This window comes from Epinephelus fuscoguttatus, linkage group LG4 (genome assembly GCF_011397635.1).
Source record: "Epinephelus fuscoguttatus linkage group LG4, E.fuscoguttatus.final_Chr_v1".
Classification (NCBI taxonomy): domain Eukaryota; kingdom Metazoa; phylum Chordata; class Actinopteri; order Perciformes; family Serranidae; genus Epinephelus; species Epinephelus fuscoguttatus.
This window is the reverse complement of record NC_064755.1, coordinates 46,033,567-46,048,712: the sequence shown is the minus strand read 5'-3', so window position 1 is coordinate 46,048,712 and position 15,146 is coordinate 46,033,567. Positions and strand designations below refer to the sequence as shown.

The following is a 15,146-nucleotide window of genomic DNA, read 5'->3' as shown; positions in this document are numbered from 1 at the left end:
TATTTATGCAGAGACGACGTGCCAAACCTGAACACACACACACATGCATGAGTGTTCGTCTCCACAGTGACTCAGAGAGCTTTGATCCAAGTACTTCGCACACTTTAAAACATTTTATTGTTTGTTTGATCATTAAGATCTGCATCAGGGGTCGGGACTTTGAGATCATGGTTTTTACATCAGTGTTTTTATGAGCAGATCCTCGATTAGTTTGCACGAAGCAGCACATGTATCTGAGCAGCAAACACAGGTTGAACATTCAAAAATTGTTGCAGGAGTGCCTTTAATAAATGCTAAACTACGTCAACTCAGTCTCACTGCACAGAAGGAAACATGTATCTACTCATGGATGAGAGGCTCGTGTACGTGACAGTGTGACATTAGTTAGCTCAGTGGTGCTAGGTGAGTTAGCAGTACATGCACGCTTCCTTCAGTGTGGTCATTGGGTTGGTGGGTGTAGTAAAGTAAAAAGAAAATAGTCCCTAAATGAAACTGCTCACAACAAGGTCTGTGGATTATCTTGAGTCACTGGGTCATGATCTCAGGAAAGAGACGTTGATGTTGAGTATTTATAACATATTTTTTTGGCACTTTGAGCGCCACAAGAGGAGTGACATCTAGTTCCATTATACTGGAGAGAAGGCAGACATCTCTGAGGCCGAAACTATCTAGACTGATAAATAGCACCACAGGTAAGAGGGAAAATATCAAGATTATTGGGTGAACTGTCCCTTTAGTTTTTAAACCTGTAGATGTATGAGTGTGAGCTGGACTGCAGCTTGTGTTAATGTTGATCCTGTTCAGCTTCAGTAGAGACAGTTTGAGGACTAACAGCTCAATGAGCTCCATGTGGCAGCTCAGGTGTCAAGTTACTGGACTCACATTTGGCTTCTGGGTCACTAACAGACCCCTAATGGCTCCATCTGTTCCTCCACCCTCCACTCTCTTTCACAGAGGGGTTGATGAAGGTGGGGGTCACTGTGACTTCTGACCTCTCAGCATCTTCACACACAAAACTTGTATCTGCACCTTAAAAATATCTTTAAAAAAAGTCTTCATGTTTTGCTCCTCCTCGCTGTTTAACACTTTCCAGATTTTGTCACATTAGATTTCTGTTTCTTGTGTGTGTGACAACAAACTGGTTTAGTTTCTGCAGCTGATGAAGGAGACTGGCTGACAGCGGATTAATATAAAAGCAATCACTGGATATCAGTTAATGATCCATGGGAACGCTCTAAAACCATTTCGACACAGTGCTGGATCAAGGTCTGGGCGCACTTTTCTATTCATCGCATCCTTGTATGCCAATTTAAATCGGCATCTCTGTACAAAAAGTAAGCAAAATACATGAAGCCAATATAATAACGACTTCTTAAATGACAATGTTAAAGTAGTGACGAATCTCCTGATCCAGAGTTCTGTCATGGATCAGTTGAATCTGCAGCTGCTCTCAGCTTTACAGAGATTTAAAGAGAGTTTCAGCTCTTGTTTTTCTCCCTGGCCACAACTCTACTGCTGTGCTTCACTGTCACTGCTCTCAGAGCGTCATTCCCAGACACAAGAGGCATCAAGCTCTGTATGAAAGGGACAACCAGCAGGACGGCACCACAGGTGGCACAGGTGTGACATTTCAACGGCATGTTATGCATGCAACCCACTGCGAGAGATTTAAAAAGTAGCTGATAGCAGTTAGTGGCTAACTTCAAGGAAGAAGAACAGCAGCTGTAAATGTCTGCAAAATGGGATCACAGTGACGTTAAGGAGCTCCTTCCCCCTCAAGGAGATGATCAGCCGGCGTATAACAGGGACGGTAAATGACTGTTATTGCCATTTCAATGCCATTGTTATTGTTTAGAAAGCGCTCTCAACACGTATGTTCAACCAGGTCTCACTCCAAAGTCGTCAAAATCTGGCACTTTGGCAGAAAGCTGTCCTTTAAGGTTGGCATGATACGTGGCCAGTTGCCATTATAGTTTCAGGGGGAAACGCGGCGGGACAAGAGCGAAAGTTAAGGTGGCAGAAGTGAGAGAAGGGTGGGCAGGAAGGGTGGATGGGTCCAACAAACACAGACTTTCACCCAGGAGAGCTGTGTTTGTGTCCCGTAAGATTCTAAAGCCAAACCCTGTTCTCTTTTTTGGTGGCGTTGTTTGGTTCTTTGTAAAAATGCAAAGGTGGCATAAAAAAGGGACTTCGTAGTGCGATATAGTGATCTCTGTGTAAAAAGAGCTGTTAGAGACTAGCTGGTGAACACAGTGAAATATTCAGCAGCTAAAGAGACAGAGTTGATGGACACCAAAAATACCTGACCTATTTGAATAAATGGAGGAAATAAATCTGAGATGTGGGTGCATGGTGATCCAGAGATCTGTAACTAATAAGCTCTACACTAATCAGCATCACTTCCTCCTCCTCCATTTGTCTCCCCGAGCTTCCTGTGAGCAGATGGAGGGACGAGCAGAGAGGAAGTGAGTGAAGCGACGGAGGTGGAGAGGCCGATCAGCAGCTGGATGTGGGTCAGAAACTCTCTGATAGAGGCTGGAAGCTGCAGATAGGCAGCGGTCACCGTGTCGGCACGATTCACTCAGGATGTGCAGTTCAAGCAAGAGCTGACATTTAAAACAAAAGGTTCTTAGAAAATATCAAGACCTCTGCATCGCTGCACACATCTCAGATTTGTTCAGCGGTGGAAGAAGTAGTCAGATCCAGGATTGATCTTGCTGCTGCTGCTGCTAAGATGCTCCTGGATCGCAAAATATCTCCCTCTGGTGTCCAAACACCAAAGACTTCTGTTAAATCTTAATCAGCACAGCTCATCTTTTAATGTGTACACTCATAGTCTGTATTAAATATGATCTTTACTTTATTCCTCTGTCTCTCCTAATAGAAATGACTTTGTCATCAGGTGGAGGTGGGGATGGAGAAAGACGTGACACTTGCCAAGTTTCACTGTTCAAGATCACCAAACGACAAAACTGGCTGTGATTTCACAAGTCATTGCGGTCTGTCGAGCACCTTTTTTAGCCGCCAAATGTGTGTATTTTTTAGTGATCTATTGCCATTTTTCCAGCAGGGATAGTGCTATGAAGAGCTGTTAACCCTAGCGTTTTTAAATTGTAATGTTTCAATGTATCTGCAGAAAATATACAATGCCAACATTTTTATCTGGCGATTGGATTTGTTTGTCAGTGTGGAGGCTTTATATGTTGCAGTAATTATCATATAATCATATAATATAAGTAAAAAGTACAATATTTCTCTCTGAGCTGTTGCAGAGTAGAAGTATAAAGTGGCAAGATGGAAGTATGTCAAAACTGTACTTAAGTACAGTACTTGAGTAAATGTTACATCCCATTGCTGCCTTTTTGTACAATTTTACTTTGAGATTTTTCTGTTAATACTTTTGTACGTATACAGAAATATATTACATGAGTATCGTATGGTTTTATATGTTAAACCATCCGGTCTCACTCAAAAGTCGCCAAAATTCAGTGCTTGGTCAGTGACTTGCGGCGTCAGAAACCAACGAGAAAGCCGTCCTTTAACGTTAGCATGATACGCGGCCGGTTGCCGTTATAGTTTGACAGCTAAGCAGCGTCAGGAGGAAACGTGGCGAGACAAGGGCGAAAATTAAGGTGCCAAAAGTCCGAGTAGGGCAGGCAGGATTGGTGGTGGATGGGTCCAACAAACACGACTTTCACCTGAGAGAATGGTGTTCTTTTTTTCTAAACCCAACTACTTGTGTTAGTTGTTGGAGGAAAAAAAACGTTATTGTTGTACTGACATAGTGCTTTTATTTTGAAAGAGACTGTATGCAAACTGTACATTTCCTGTGAAAACAGAAGTGTATTTTGAAAACAGACAATGCATGTAACAGGCTGAAGTTGACACGGCGTCCCAGAACGTCAACAACCAACACACCCAGGGTACCTTGGACGCCATATGTGGACGTGGAAAGTCCATGACCAAACGTGGACATGTGACGAGGTCACAGTGAGGATGATGATGACAAAAGGAACTATAAATGTCAAATAAATGTACCAGTGTGTCCATTCATTTTTTTTAAAAACTCTAACAAGAATAATTTTGCTCAGGGATCTAAGGAAACTTTTTAATATGAGGCAGAAAATGTAAACAAATGCATTATACATATATTAAATAGTATTTTGTGTTGCTGTGTGGGACAGTTGAGCGTACAGTAGTTGGTGTATAGAAACTGGCCCAGCCGCTTGTCTGTCTGCTGTTTTAGTGTTAAAAGCTGCCGGGCTTGGACCCAGCAGACTGTATGAGCTTAATGTTATGTCTCCGTTCTGTAATCAGTGCTGTGTGATTCTGTCATGCTCGACTCAAACATCTGATTCAGACTAAATAATTAATCCCTCTCAGAGTGATTTTTAAAGTACCGGGATTACCGGCAGCTTTACTTCCTCCTTTTTCTTTCATGCTCGTGTCGTCTAATCATCCAGAACCCTGAGAGCCGGTCTGGACTGAATCGGGCTAAACGCTGCCTCTCAGACAATTACAACAACATGTACAGAACACTTTCACTTCCTCAGCAGGAGTCCAGCAGGTTTTCTGTAGCCTTGTTGTTTCTATGTAAACTGACACCAGAGGCAAGACCGAGCACGCTCCCTCCATAAACCATCCCTCCAATTACAGGCTGACACAGTGCCCTTGAGCCCTGGAGGTCCTTGTGATTAGGAAGACGGTTGAAACCTGTTAACACGAGGAAGCAGTGAGACCAAAGGAGAGCTGTTCAAAACTAAAGAAAGTTAAAGATTTAATAAAAGGACAGAGATGTGATTCATGTGGAAACTCTCTTCTCTTATTTTCTGTGTTTAAATGGGATTTTTGTAAGGAAGGCATTAAATTTAATTTGAGTCTCAATGACTGTGAGCCACAGACATTTCCACTGTTTAATTGTATCTTAAATACTTGGTAGCAAAACATCTTGTGTGGATGCTTTCCATATTTGACTGTGTAGAAGAGAGAATAAAACTGAGCAAGGCCATGGAGATGAAAGAGAATGAAGATGGAGAGAAGAAAGAAGAAATTGAAAATGAAGAAAACTGAATAAGATCATGAAAAAGAAAATGAAGGAGACGAACAACAAGAAAACTGAACAACTGCACAGAGATGAAGAAAATGAAGAACACGAAGAAAAATAAGACTTAAGAGCGACTAAAAAGGGTACATGGAAGAAAAAGGATAGAAAGGAGTGAACTGAAAAAAGATGAAAAGAATGAAAAGAGACAAAGAGGACAAGAAAAAGAGAAGAAGAAGAAGAAGAAGACAGAATAGAAAAAAGAACAAGAGGAAAAATATTAAAGTTATAAAGAAAAAAGAGGATTTGGATTTTTGGTTATTTCTGGTGAACTTACAGAAGTGATTATCAGTGTGTTCCCTCCCTGTTATATCAACCCTGTCTTCTAGAAATTAGATCTGTAACAAATGATTATTTTCATTATCAATTAGTCTATCAATCGATTAATTGACCTGTGGCTAAGCCCCGCCCTCAAACGCGATGAGCCAATCACAGTGCGTATAGCCATTCCCATACACTGGGACATTCTCTGCCTGGACGTCCATTGAAATGCATTACAGAAAGTCAGTTTGTTGGGTTTTATGAGCTTTTTCTGAGATTTGAAGTTTAAAAATGGTCAAACGGTGTGCATGGGGTACATGCAACTCTGACACAAGGTATCCTGAGAGGCTGGGCGACCAGGTGTATTTTTACACTTTAAACCACATCTCAAGCGAGAAAAGTGTCTCCTTTGGATAAAGTTGTGTGGTAACGTTAGACCACAACATCAACTCAACGTGAATAAGATTAACAATGATGTCTACATCTGTTCTAAGGTAAGTCAACATTGTGTTTGAGGCAACATATTGTCACTTTGCTGCAAAGAAATATAAAGTTATCTTTAACATCTCTAGCTAACGTTAGCTAAAGTTAGCCTAACGTTAGCTCCTAGCTGCGTTGTTCATCATGTCACCTTGTTTGCTGGGAGTTCATTAGCCTATTTTGTTCTAGTTTTGTACTTTGGTGATGGTACATCATTGTTAGCTGTTGTCCAAAGGGCTCTAGTTAAGCTAACGTTAACTTCTGGAGCTTAGCTTCATTAACTTATCTGTAATGGCAGAGATAACAAAGGTTGGCAAACGTTATGCTGAATGATTCAGTGTAAATACTGTAGCACCAAACTAACGGAGAGACACTCTTGGTAAAGATGGTAAAAAGGCCGTTATCCTTTTCTCATATTCTGAGCCAAAAACCTTAACTTCAGTGGCACTTTAACTTGTTGTCTTTGATGGTGACGGCAACCAGATGCGGTTCACAAGCGTACACTGTGACCTGTAAATGTTGGCTTGTAATTTAAGCTTTTCATCGACCTTCTCAACAATAAAATGATGAATATATCCCTCCAATGCGTAGTTTAGGCCCTTTTGGTTACTTCTCAATGACATCTGATCGTTATGTCTCCAAAAATCATCAGTTGCCTCCTGTGAAATGCCGTGTACTGTGACACCTGCCATAGCGCCGGGCACTGAATGTTGATAGTTTGTCCGAGTGAGTGGAGGGGGCGTGGCTTAGCCATAGGTCAGTTGTTTAGTCAGTGATGTGTCAAAAAGAAGTGGAAAAAAAATACCCATTACAGTCTCTCCAACACATTCTCACTCCGAAGTGGTCACATATTGAAGCAATATCACACTCGAGCTCGTGATGAAAAAAAATGAAGAACGATATCCCAAAAAGTCAGACTGTTTCTTTAAGTTACAGTCCTCCAGTGTTTTGGAGACGCAGCTTGTTGCTGCGTAGCAGATTTCTGTCCACAAAGACTTTAATAATTCAGTTCTGTGACCACCAACATTAGAGGCAACCACCAGAAACACAACCCCACAGTAACCAGATAAAAGCTGCACCAGCTGCCAACACACCACCTGAGCCGCACATTGTTGCTCTCTATCTGTCTGCACTTGTTCTGGCTTCAGCTTTATTGTCCGGCGACGTTTTACCGGAATGAGCGTGAAAGAGGGATTCACTGTCAGGAGCACTAAAAGTTAAAAGTATTAGCTGCTCTTTTGTAAGCACACATGCTGTCATCGCGGGGATGACTCGGTTGAATGACACAATAATAACAGCCTGAAAAGCCCCGCCAGGCTCAGCGGGACAGATGAGGACGGTGGGAAGACGTTTGGGAGATGAAGTCACTGTTATGTTGAGACAAGTCGCAGTGACGGAGGGCATTGAATCACTCTCGCACAACAACAACAACAACCAAGACGACACTTCCCAGAAAAATGACATCTGACGAGTTGTATGGGAAGGAGCCGCAACCTGCAGAGTCTGTAGCTTCACCATCACTGTCCAGTGGATTTAAAATGGACAGGAAGTCACCATATATGTTTTAACCAGGTCATGAAGGGTCAAAAAGCCGAACAACAGCTGAACACAGCAAAGACCGTCAAGCAGTCAGACACCAGCTGCCACCACCACAAGTCCAACAATTCCTCAGAGACATCAGGCAGACAGTAACCACCCTGTTATGGCCTTATGTCCGGGTGTTTGTCCCCCCACGCAGAGCACAAATGGGCTGCAGCTCATTTCCTAGAGATCCCTGAAGTCTGGGAACCCTGCAGCTTTGTTTGACTTTAACTTTGAAGGACAGCAGAGAGACGAGCAGTTTGTCAGACCTGACAAACGACCTCATCCTGAAGGACTACAAACAAATTCAGGGTTACAGCGACGGCATCTTTCTCTGTGAAGTCCCAAAGACAACAAACTTTGTATCTGATTGAACCTGAAGCTTTATTTTCTTTTAAGATGCCAAAAAAATGACAAGCAGCAGAAACAAGAGGGCGAAGGTGAAGAGGTGAGAGCCCTGAACGTTTCCCTGAGGCCGGAGACGCTCGGGAAGGTTTCTGGTTCATGTTGGAGGCAGAAATGTTTGATGTAGTTCCCACATTAGTAATTAATGACCTTAGCCGCGACCACATATGATTATACACCCACATGGTCATGCTGTTGTCCACAAACAAGCCTGTGAATCCATTTGGAAGTAACGCATCTTTTAAGCCCAGTCGCCAAAAGGAAATGTTGGTGTTATACCCTCCAAAACCTCGGACACATAACATTTGTACATTTTATATGTATCATATCTATGTTTAAGTGACGTAATGTGTGAGCAGAATTTATCACTGGGACATGGGGAGAGAGGTGGATGGCGTGTCACCTAGGCAAGATGGCTGCCAATGTTCAAGACCAGCAAACAAGCCACTGCTGCATTTCCAGCAGCGATTGTGCCACCTAACATGGGTGTTTTTAAGCAGCCAGTCACTGCCTTTCACTGGGGATAGTGCCACGAGCACAAATTGTTTTTTAAATAGACATCCTTTCATTTTCAGCTGAGCTCTGTGCCACCAAAACCATTTAATCTGAGCCAAAACTTGATCTCTGCTTTCCATGACCAAGAGGTTTTTGTGCCTAAACATAACCACACATTAACCACAGCGTTCAGTTCATTAAGAGACGTCCAATATCGACCAGAGAGGAGTTTCTGTCTGTGCTCACATCACGTCACATTATCTGCTCTCACAGATACGACTCCTGGAAACAGGAAGCCCTCTCTGTTTACTTTCCCTCCATCCGTTTAATGCAGACAACCTGCAGAGGGAGGGAGAGTTCAGTGCCCCCATCACTCATCAGCTAACTCCACCCCTCCCACCCCGAAAACATTCCCCCGTCTCTTATCTGCCCGTATCGTAAACACTGAGGACACCCACCCATGTGTGGGGGGTTCGGGGGTCAGAGGTCGCAGCAGTTGGTTTGTTTTGAAGCAGGTATACCTCCTGGATGACATCATCTGGAGTGAGCTGATTAAAAACAGTCGCTCTGCATACCTGCCTGGACCCAGCACAGGATCTGATAACAACATGTTTTTGATACGCAGGCAGTTGCCTCCTCTCTGAAAACAACAGCATCAGTGTGGAACACAGCCGCAGCGCTGCAGCTCGTTAGCAACACAAACTGTTGTTGGCACCAACCTGGTGTGGACAACAAATCTGGTCATGTGACTTGGCCACAAGCAATAATATATTTTCCAAAGAAAAGGCAGGTGGTGCGAGGAGAGAAACGCAACTCTTGAAAAAACTAAGTAGCTGTTTACAGACAGTGTGCAGAGACAACAGAGATAAATCAGACAGGTGGTGAGAAAAAGCAACTACAGCTGTGAAGCAGAGTAGCGTACCACTACCATAAAGCTCCAGTGTGCAGGATTTAGGGGGATATATTAGCAGAGATGGAATATAATAAAATAAGTATGTCTTCTTTAGTGTGTAATCACCTGAAAGTAAGAATCATTGTGTATGAGCCACTGAAATCTACACAGGGAGCAGCTCCCTGGATGTTGCATCCGGACTGACCAAACACTGGCTCTAGATAGGGACATAATCAGCAGTCGCTCTGGGATGAGAGTGTCAGAAAAACACTGATATTTGTCAACGTGAAACTGCTTTATGCACCGTGTTTACCAGTTTAAATCACCTATTCTGATAATTTGAGAGAGGAAGAGACCTCTGAGGATAATTCAGCTCCTGGTAAAGACCTCTTGAGCAATGAACGCTGAAGGAATTCTAACCGGGAGAAGTTTCAGCTGGTTGCATCTGAAATCCTCATACGTCCTTAAAGACTGGACTTAAAGGGGAAATACACCCACTTTCAAAACTCATACGTGTTATTCATTTGATCTGAGACAGCCCATCTCTGCCAAATCCAAAAACAAGAGTGCTAAAACTCATACTTATGATGTCATAGGGTAGAAAGTCTGGAGATCCTCTATAAATAGTGGATGGTGAACGATGTTCTAGATGACACTGAGAGCAGCCAGGAGCATGTTCTGAGCATGTGGGTACATGATCTGTTTCAGGACTGAGAACACAGTAGAATAAAACTCATTAGGGTATAAAACAGAAAACACACATTGTGTGGCTTCACAAAGTCAGTCTCCTTTTCATCGTCTACGGAGCAGCTCCAGATTTTATACTCTATGACATCACAAGTTTTAGACTTCCTTCTCTGGTTTCTGTCTTTGAACGAGAGCAGCTCATGTTTACAGATATTGATTGAACTTTTCTAGGCGATGGAAATAATAAACTGGAATTCTTAAGTTCTTCTTTTAGGTACAAATGAACAGGTAGCACTCCTCTTGTTTTGTCTAGATAAGTTATTCACAGTAGCACTAAAAACGTGGACAAAATTTAACCTTTCCATTGGGTTATCTCACCAGTTGAACGTTATATTATTAACTGGAAAGCTGTCAGGTAAAAAGGTTCAAAATAACCTATAAATACGCAGATATAAAAAACCCAAACTCAACTTCTAACCCGACATGGAGAAGAAGTCCTCACAGTGCTGCTACAGAATGTTGTGCGATACGATCAAAGCTCAAGAACATCTACTTTCATAATGAAAAACTTTCAATCTGAACCTTTAAACCAAATAAATATGTCTGAATCCCTAAAAGTGAATTTGGGACTTTTCTAATGAGAATAAACCAAATAAATTGGATCAGGTTTCAGCAGCGCAGCTCAAAATGTAATCCAAAACATCACAGGCAGCACCGCCTGGATAAACTAAACTTCTCAACATCAACGCCTAAACATGCAGGATGAATCACTCCGTCTGATGTGGATGATGGATGTAAAACAGTTGAGCTAAGATGCCTACGTCGTGCGAGTGTTTTCAGAGTGATGTCACCACCACCACCGCCACTCCTCCAGACTGATGCCATCTGCTGAGTGGACTGAATCACAGCGAGACGCCACCTCCTCCAGCTGTTATCTGCTTCATAAATATACAGACCAAACTCTTCTCACTGTGACTCAGACGTTTACACCGAACTCACTGATTACAACACCTCCAGAGACACGCAGACGACGCTCGCAGCTCCATAACTCAACTGTATGACAAATCTGTGCATCAGCTTTCTACAGAAACTCTGGAGTGGACGGGAAGTCACCAGTTACACTGAGAGGGAAAGATGCTCTGGTTTTACAGTTAGGATTCACATGCTTGTCAAGTGTCTGATGAATCGCCCTGACTGGAACTTTGTCTTTGAACTAAATCATTTTTCGATGAGAGAGTTTAAAAGAAAAACAAAGCAGACGTCCGTAAATTAATTTTCAATACATGAGAGACCTGAAGACGCTCAGAAATACGACCTGAACCAAAACACAACTGACTCGAACAAAACCACAGAAACTCATCTGTTATGTCTGCAGATCAGGTCATCTTCAGGTCGACTTTATGTCGTCTGATCTTCCCATTAATGTCAAAGTGCAGCTGAGGCAGATGGAAACTCGGTCATTAGTTTTAGAGGAGTCCTTTCAATATGTAAAGGGCTTAACGAGTGGAAATGTTGACTTGGCTGTTTGTGCTAAGTGAATATTCAGAGGATTATTAGAGTCATTAGGATTCATCCTCTGATGGATTGTCTTAAAATTTTGGATAGACATTTATGTTCTCCAGACAGTTGTTGAGATATTTAACTAAAAACCAAAGTGACGGACCAACAGATCAACAGACTGCCTTCACGGGACAGTGGAGTCTTTCTAAGTGATTACAGACTTAAAACTTCTCTATCCAACACATTCTCACTTGTCACATGTCCACGTTTGGTCATGGACTTTCCATGTCCACATATGGCGTCCAAGGTACCCTGGGTGTGTTGGTTGTTGACGTTCTGGGACGCCGTGTCAACTTCAGCCTGTTACATGCATTGTCTGTTTTCAAAATACACTTCTGTTTCCCTGGGTGAAAGTGGGTGATTGTTGGACTCAGCCACCACCCCTCCCAACGACCCTACTCAGACTTATGCGCCTTAACTTTCGTTCTTCCCCCTGTGTTTGGGTTTAGACAACAAAAACATGTGGTTGGGTTTAGGAAAAAAGAACAGGGTTTGGCTTTAGAATTTTACGGGGCATGAACCCCACTCTTTCGGATGAAAGTCTGTGTTTGTTGTAGCCCTCCCACCCGCCACACTCTGACTTTTGCTACCTTAACTTTCGTCCTTGCCTTGCTGCGTTTCCCCGTGTGCTGGGCACTGTTAAAGGGGAATTTCGGTTTATTTCAACCTGTCTCCTATCGTCCTAAATTTGTTTCAAGTGACTAGTGACATAAAAATAATAGTTAGCATGTTAGCCGTTAGCCTAGATACAGCCGGGGCGCATAGTAGCGTCAGACCTGTTAAAACATAAGTGAACGGGCAACCTTCAAGTGCAAAGTTAGTCCACTAAACAAGCTTTTTTTCCCACAAAGACCGCCTCATATCGTTAGGATAAATGTCAGAGAACATATAGAAAACGACATGTAAACGTGTTGTCTTACCTTACCGGTGTGCTGCCATGTTTGTTGTTTACAATTTAGCTCTGCTTTCCAAAGCACGGCCGAAATATATCTCGCGAGCTCTAGATGAAGCCCAGCTGGAAACTGAAATTTCCCTTTAAACTATAGTGGCAGCTGGCCGCGTATCATGCCAACATTAAAGGACAGCTTCTCTGTCAGTGTTTGACGCCACAAGGCACTGCTCAAGCGCCAGATTTCAATGAATCTGGAGTGAGACCAGGATGTTCTATCAGAGATATCTAAACAGTTTTTATTATTGATCTGGATTTGAAACAGTGATCAACCACGACTGAAGACCTGTGTGTGTGTAATACAGAAAACACTCTTAATATACTTCAGGAAAATCTGGAAAGATGATCTTTAGAACCATCATAAAATCAAGGTTTTGCTGACAAGCGTGTCATGTAGTGTGTTTGTGATATAACTCTCTGCCAGAAAGAAAATGTATCTTCACTTTAAAGGCAAAAATCAAAGTTGCAAGTCTTTTTTGATTTTGTCAAGTTGGAAGATTCAGATTCATGACTCAAGTTTACTCAAATCAAAGTCATGTAAGTCTTTTGGTTTCACTGACTAATGCTGAGATCAGACTACATGGCATCAGCCCAGTAATGAACCAACCTACAGACGTGTCGTACTTTTATTAGTAATAAGTTACAGTACTCATTACCAGAAAAAGTACTGTGATTACTGTAAGGTGTTACTGCCCAACACTGTGCCAAAGAAACAATAATGTGTAATACATTAGTTTTTTGATTAACGACACACTGGTCCTGAAGGAAGGCAACGCACACCTTGCAAAGTCTCGACACAAAGACTAAGGTGATCTTTTTTTTTTTTGCCTCTATGAGTTTGACAACTTCTGCAATGTAGGAAGAAGTTTATCGGCTCAGCTGCCTCACAAGGAATGGCAGCACTGTCCGCTGCTCTCAGAGAAGGGATGCATCATCATCATCATCATCATCATCTTCATCAGGGAAGGCTTATGAGAAACAAAAAAATGATTTAACTGGAGTTGAAATGTTGCTCTTCTAATGAAGTCCATGTGCTCCTGTGCACTTTGGACCAAAACTCTCCTGATACTTCTACAGTGTGCCGGCTGATGGTGACGGTACGAGCACACAGAGCTCCTGAACTGCAACCGTGGAGAGGAGACAGACTGACATAGTCATGGTGAGACTTTATGACTCTCTGATCTGCTGATCTGTCACAATGTCCATCTCCAAACGCAGAAAAATCCCCTGACTACAGAGCATCAGCAGGATGAGCTCTTATCTCCTCCATGAACAAACCACTGGAACCTGACACAGGATGAAAAAGAATACAGGACGTGTCGCCACCCGAAAAACAAAAGACTGACTCAGGCGACCTTTCACCTCTGACACAGGCCACCGACATCACTTCCCCTTTCTCTATGAGAAAGCCTCGGGCGTCCAGCTCGTCTCAAACCTCCCAGTCAGTCTGGACTCGTTGTCTTGAGTTTGACATGAATTAAACACGTGTGTAACTGTGTGTGAACAGGAACAATAAAGATTACAGATCGTTCCTTTGTTATGATTGATTAATGAGAGCGGAGGTAAGTCGATTTAAAACCCCAAATCCTCCCAAAACCCTGCATGACCCAAAACACTCCCATTAATCCCACTGTTCCCATTTAGACAGACGTGTTTACCACACACACACACACACACACACACACACACACACACACACACACACACACACTACAAAAACACTTTATCCTCATCTGCAGATAAAAATACTTTGTTTTTTCCAGGAGAAAGTGCATCTTCTCAGCTGATGAGATTCAGATTTAATTTCCTAATTCCCTTGAATCAGTGTGTGTGTGTGTGTGTGTGTGTGTGTGTGTGTGTGTGTGCGGTGTTTAAATATTAACCTGAGCTGTGTCCTTCTGTGTGGACACAACAGAAACAAACAGAAACCAGACACACACAAGAGGACGATCACATACCTCATCAGGTTTTGTAAACCCTGTTTGCTGGAGTTTCTCCTCAGCAGAGCGTTGGACATGTTGGCCTCTTTTCTTCTTCTACTTGTTCTACTACTTCTTCTAACTCTTCTTCTTCTTCTTCTTCTCTCCCTCTGTTAGAAACAAAACAGATCGCTGAGAACAACTTTCTCTTCTTCTTCTTCTTCCTCTCAGTTTCCACCTCGACAGTGAAGGCAGCTCTCTGTCCCGCAGCCGCGCCGAAGCCCAGAGCTCAAACTGATTAGTGTGTGTGTGTTACACTGTTAATGACTCCTCTGGTGGTTTCACACACACACACACACACACACACACACACACACACACACACACACACTCTTTCTTGTTGGATGTCACACACACAGTTTTCTCCCCTGCAATGCTTGTTGGGAATGTCAGCGGTGCTCAGAGTGACTCCCCCTCTCTTGGAGGCTGGGTTTTAGTCATTACACCCCCCCCTCCCCTCGTCTCACACACACACACACACGCACACACACACGCACACACGCACGCACACACACACACACACACACACGCACACACACCTCACCCCCCTCCCTCTGTCCTACATGTGGTTTTCATTGAAGAGCTCAGAGCAGCGGGGCCCAACATCTTTCTCTCTTTTTTCTTTGCTGCTTTTCTCTGTTATGCCGGGTCATGTGGTCTTCCCTGAGGGGGAATGAAAAACGATCCCCCCCCCCATCCACTACTGAACCATCCCGTCCCCGACTCAACATTTCAACCTCCCTCTGATTGCCAAAG

At 43.0% G+C, this 15,146-nt stretch overlaps 1 protein-coding gene across 2 annotated transcripts in view; it reads right to left on the bottom strand.

Annotated features, from left to right (window-relative positions):
• lsp1a (lymphocyte specific protein 1 a) overlaps window positions 1-14,799 on the bottom strand; it is a 46,801-nt gene extending 32,002 nt beyond the window's left edge. Inside the window, exon 1 of one of the 2 annotated variants that reach the window (XM_049573162.1) lies at window positions 14,370-14,799. In XM_049573162.1, the coding sequence (XP_049429119.1) occupies window positions 14,370-14,428 (59 nt within the window). In that variant the 5' untranslated portion in view covers window positions 14,429-14,799. The remainder of the gene's footprint in view (window positions 1-14,369) is intronic. The other variant, XM_049573161.1, reaches the window with a different exon arrangement.
• Window positions 14,800-15,146: the final 347 nt, after the last annotated feature.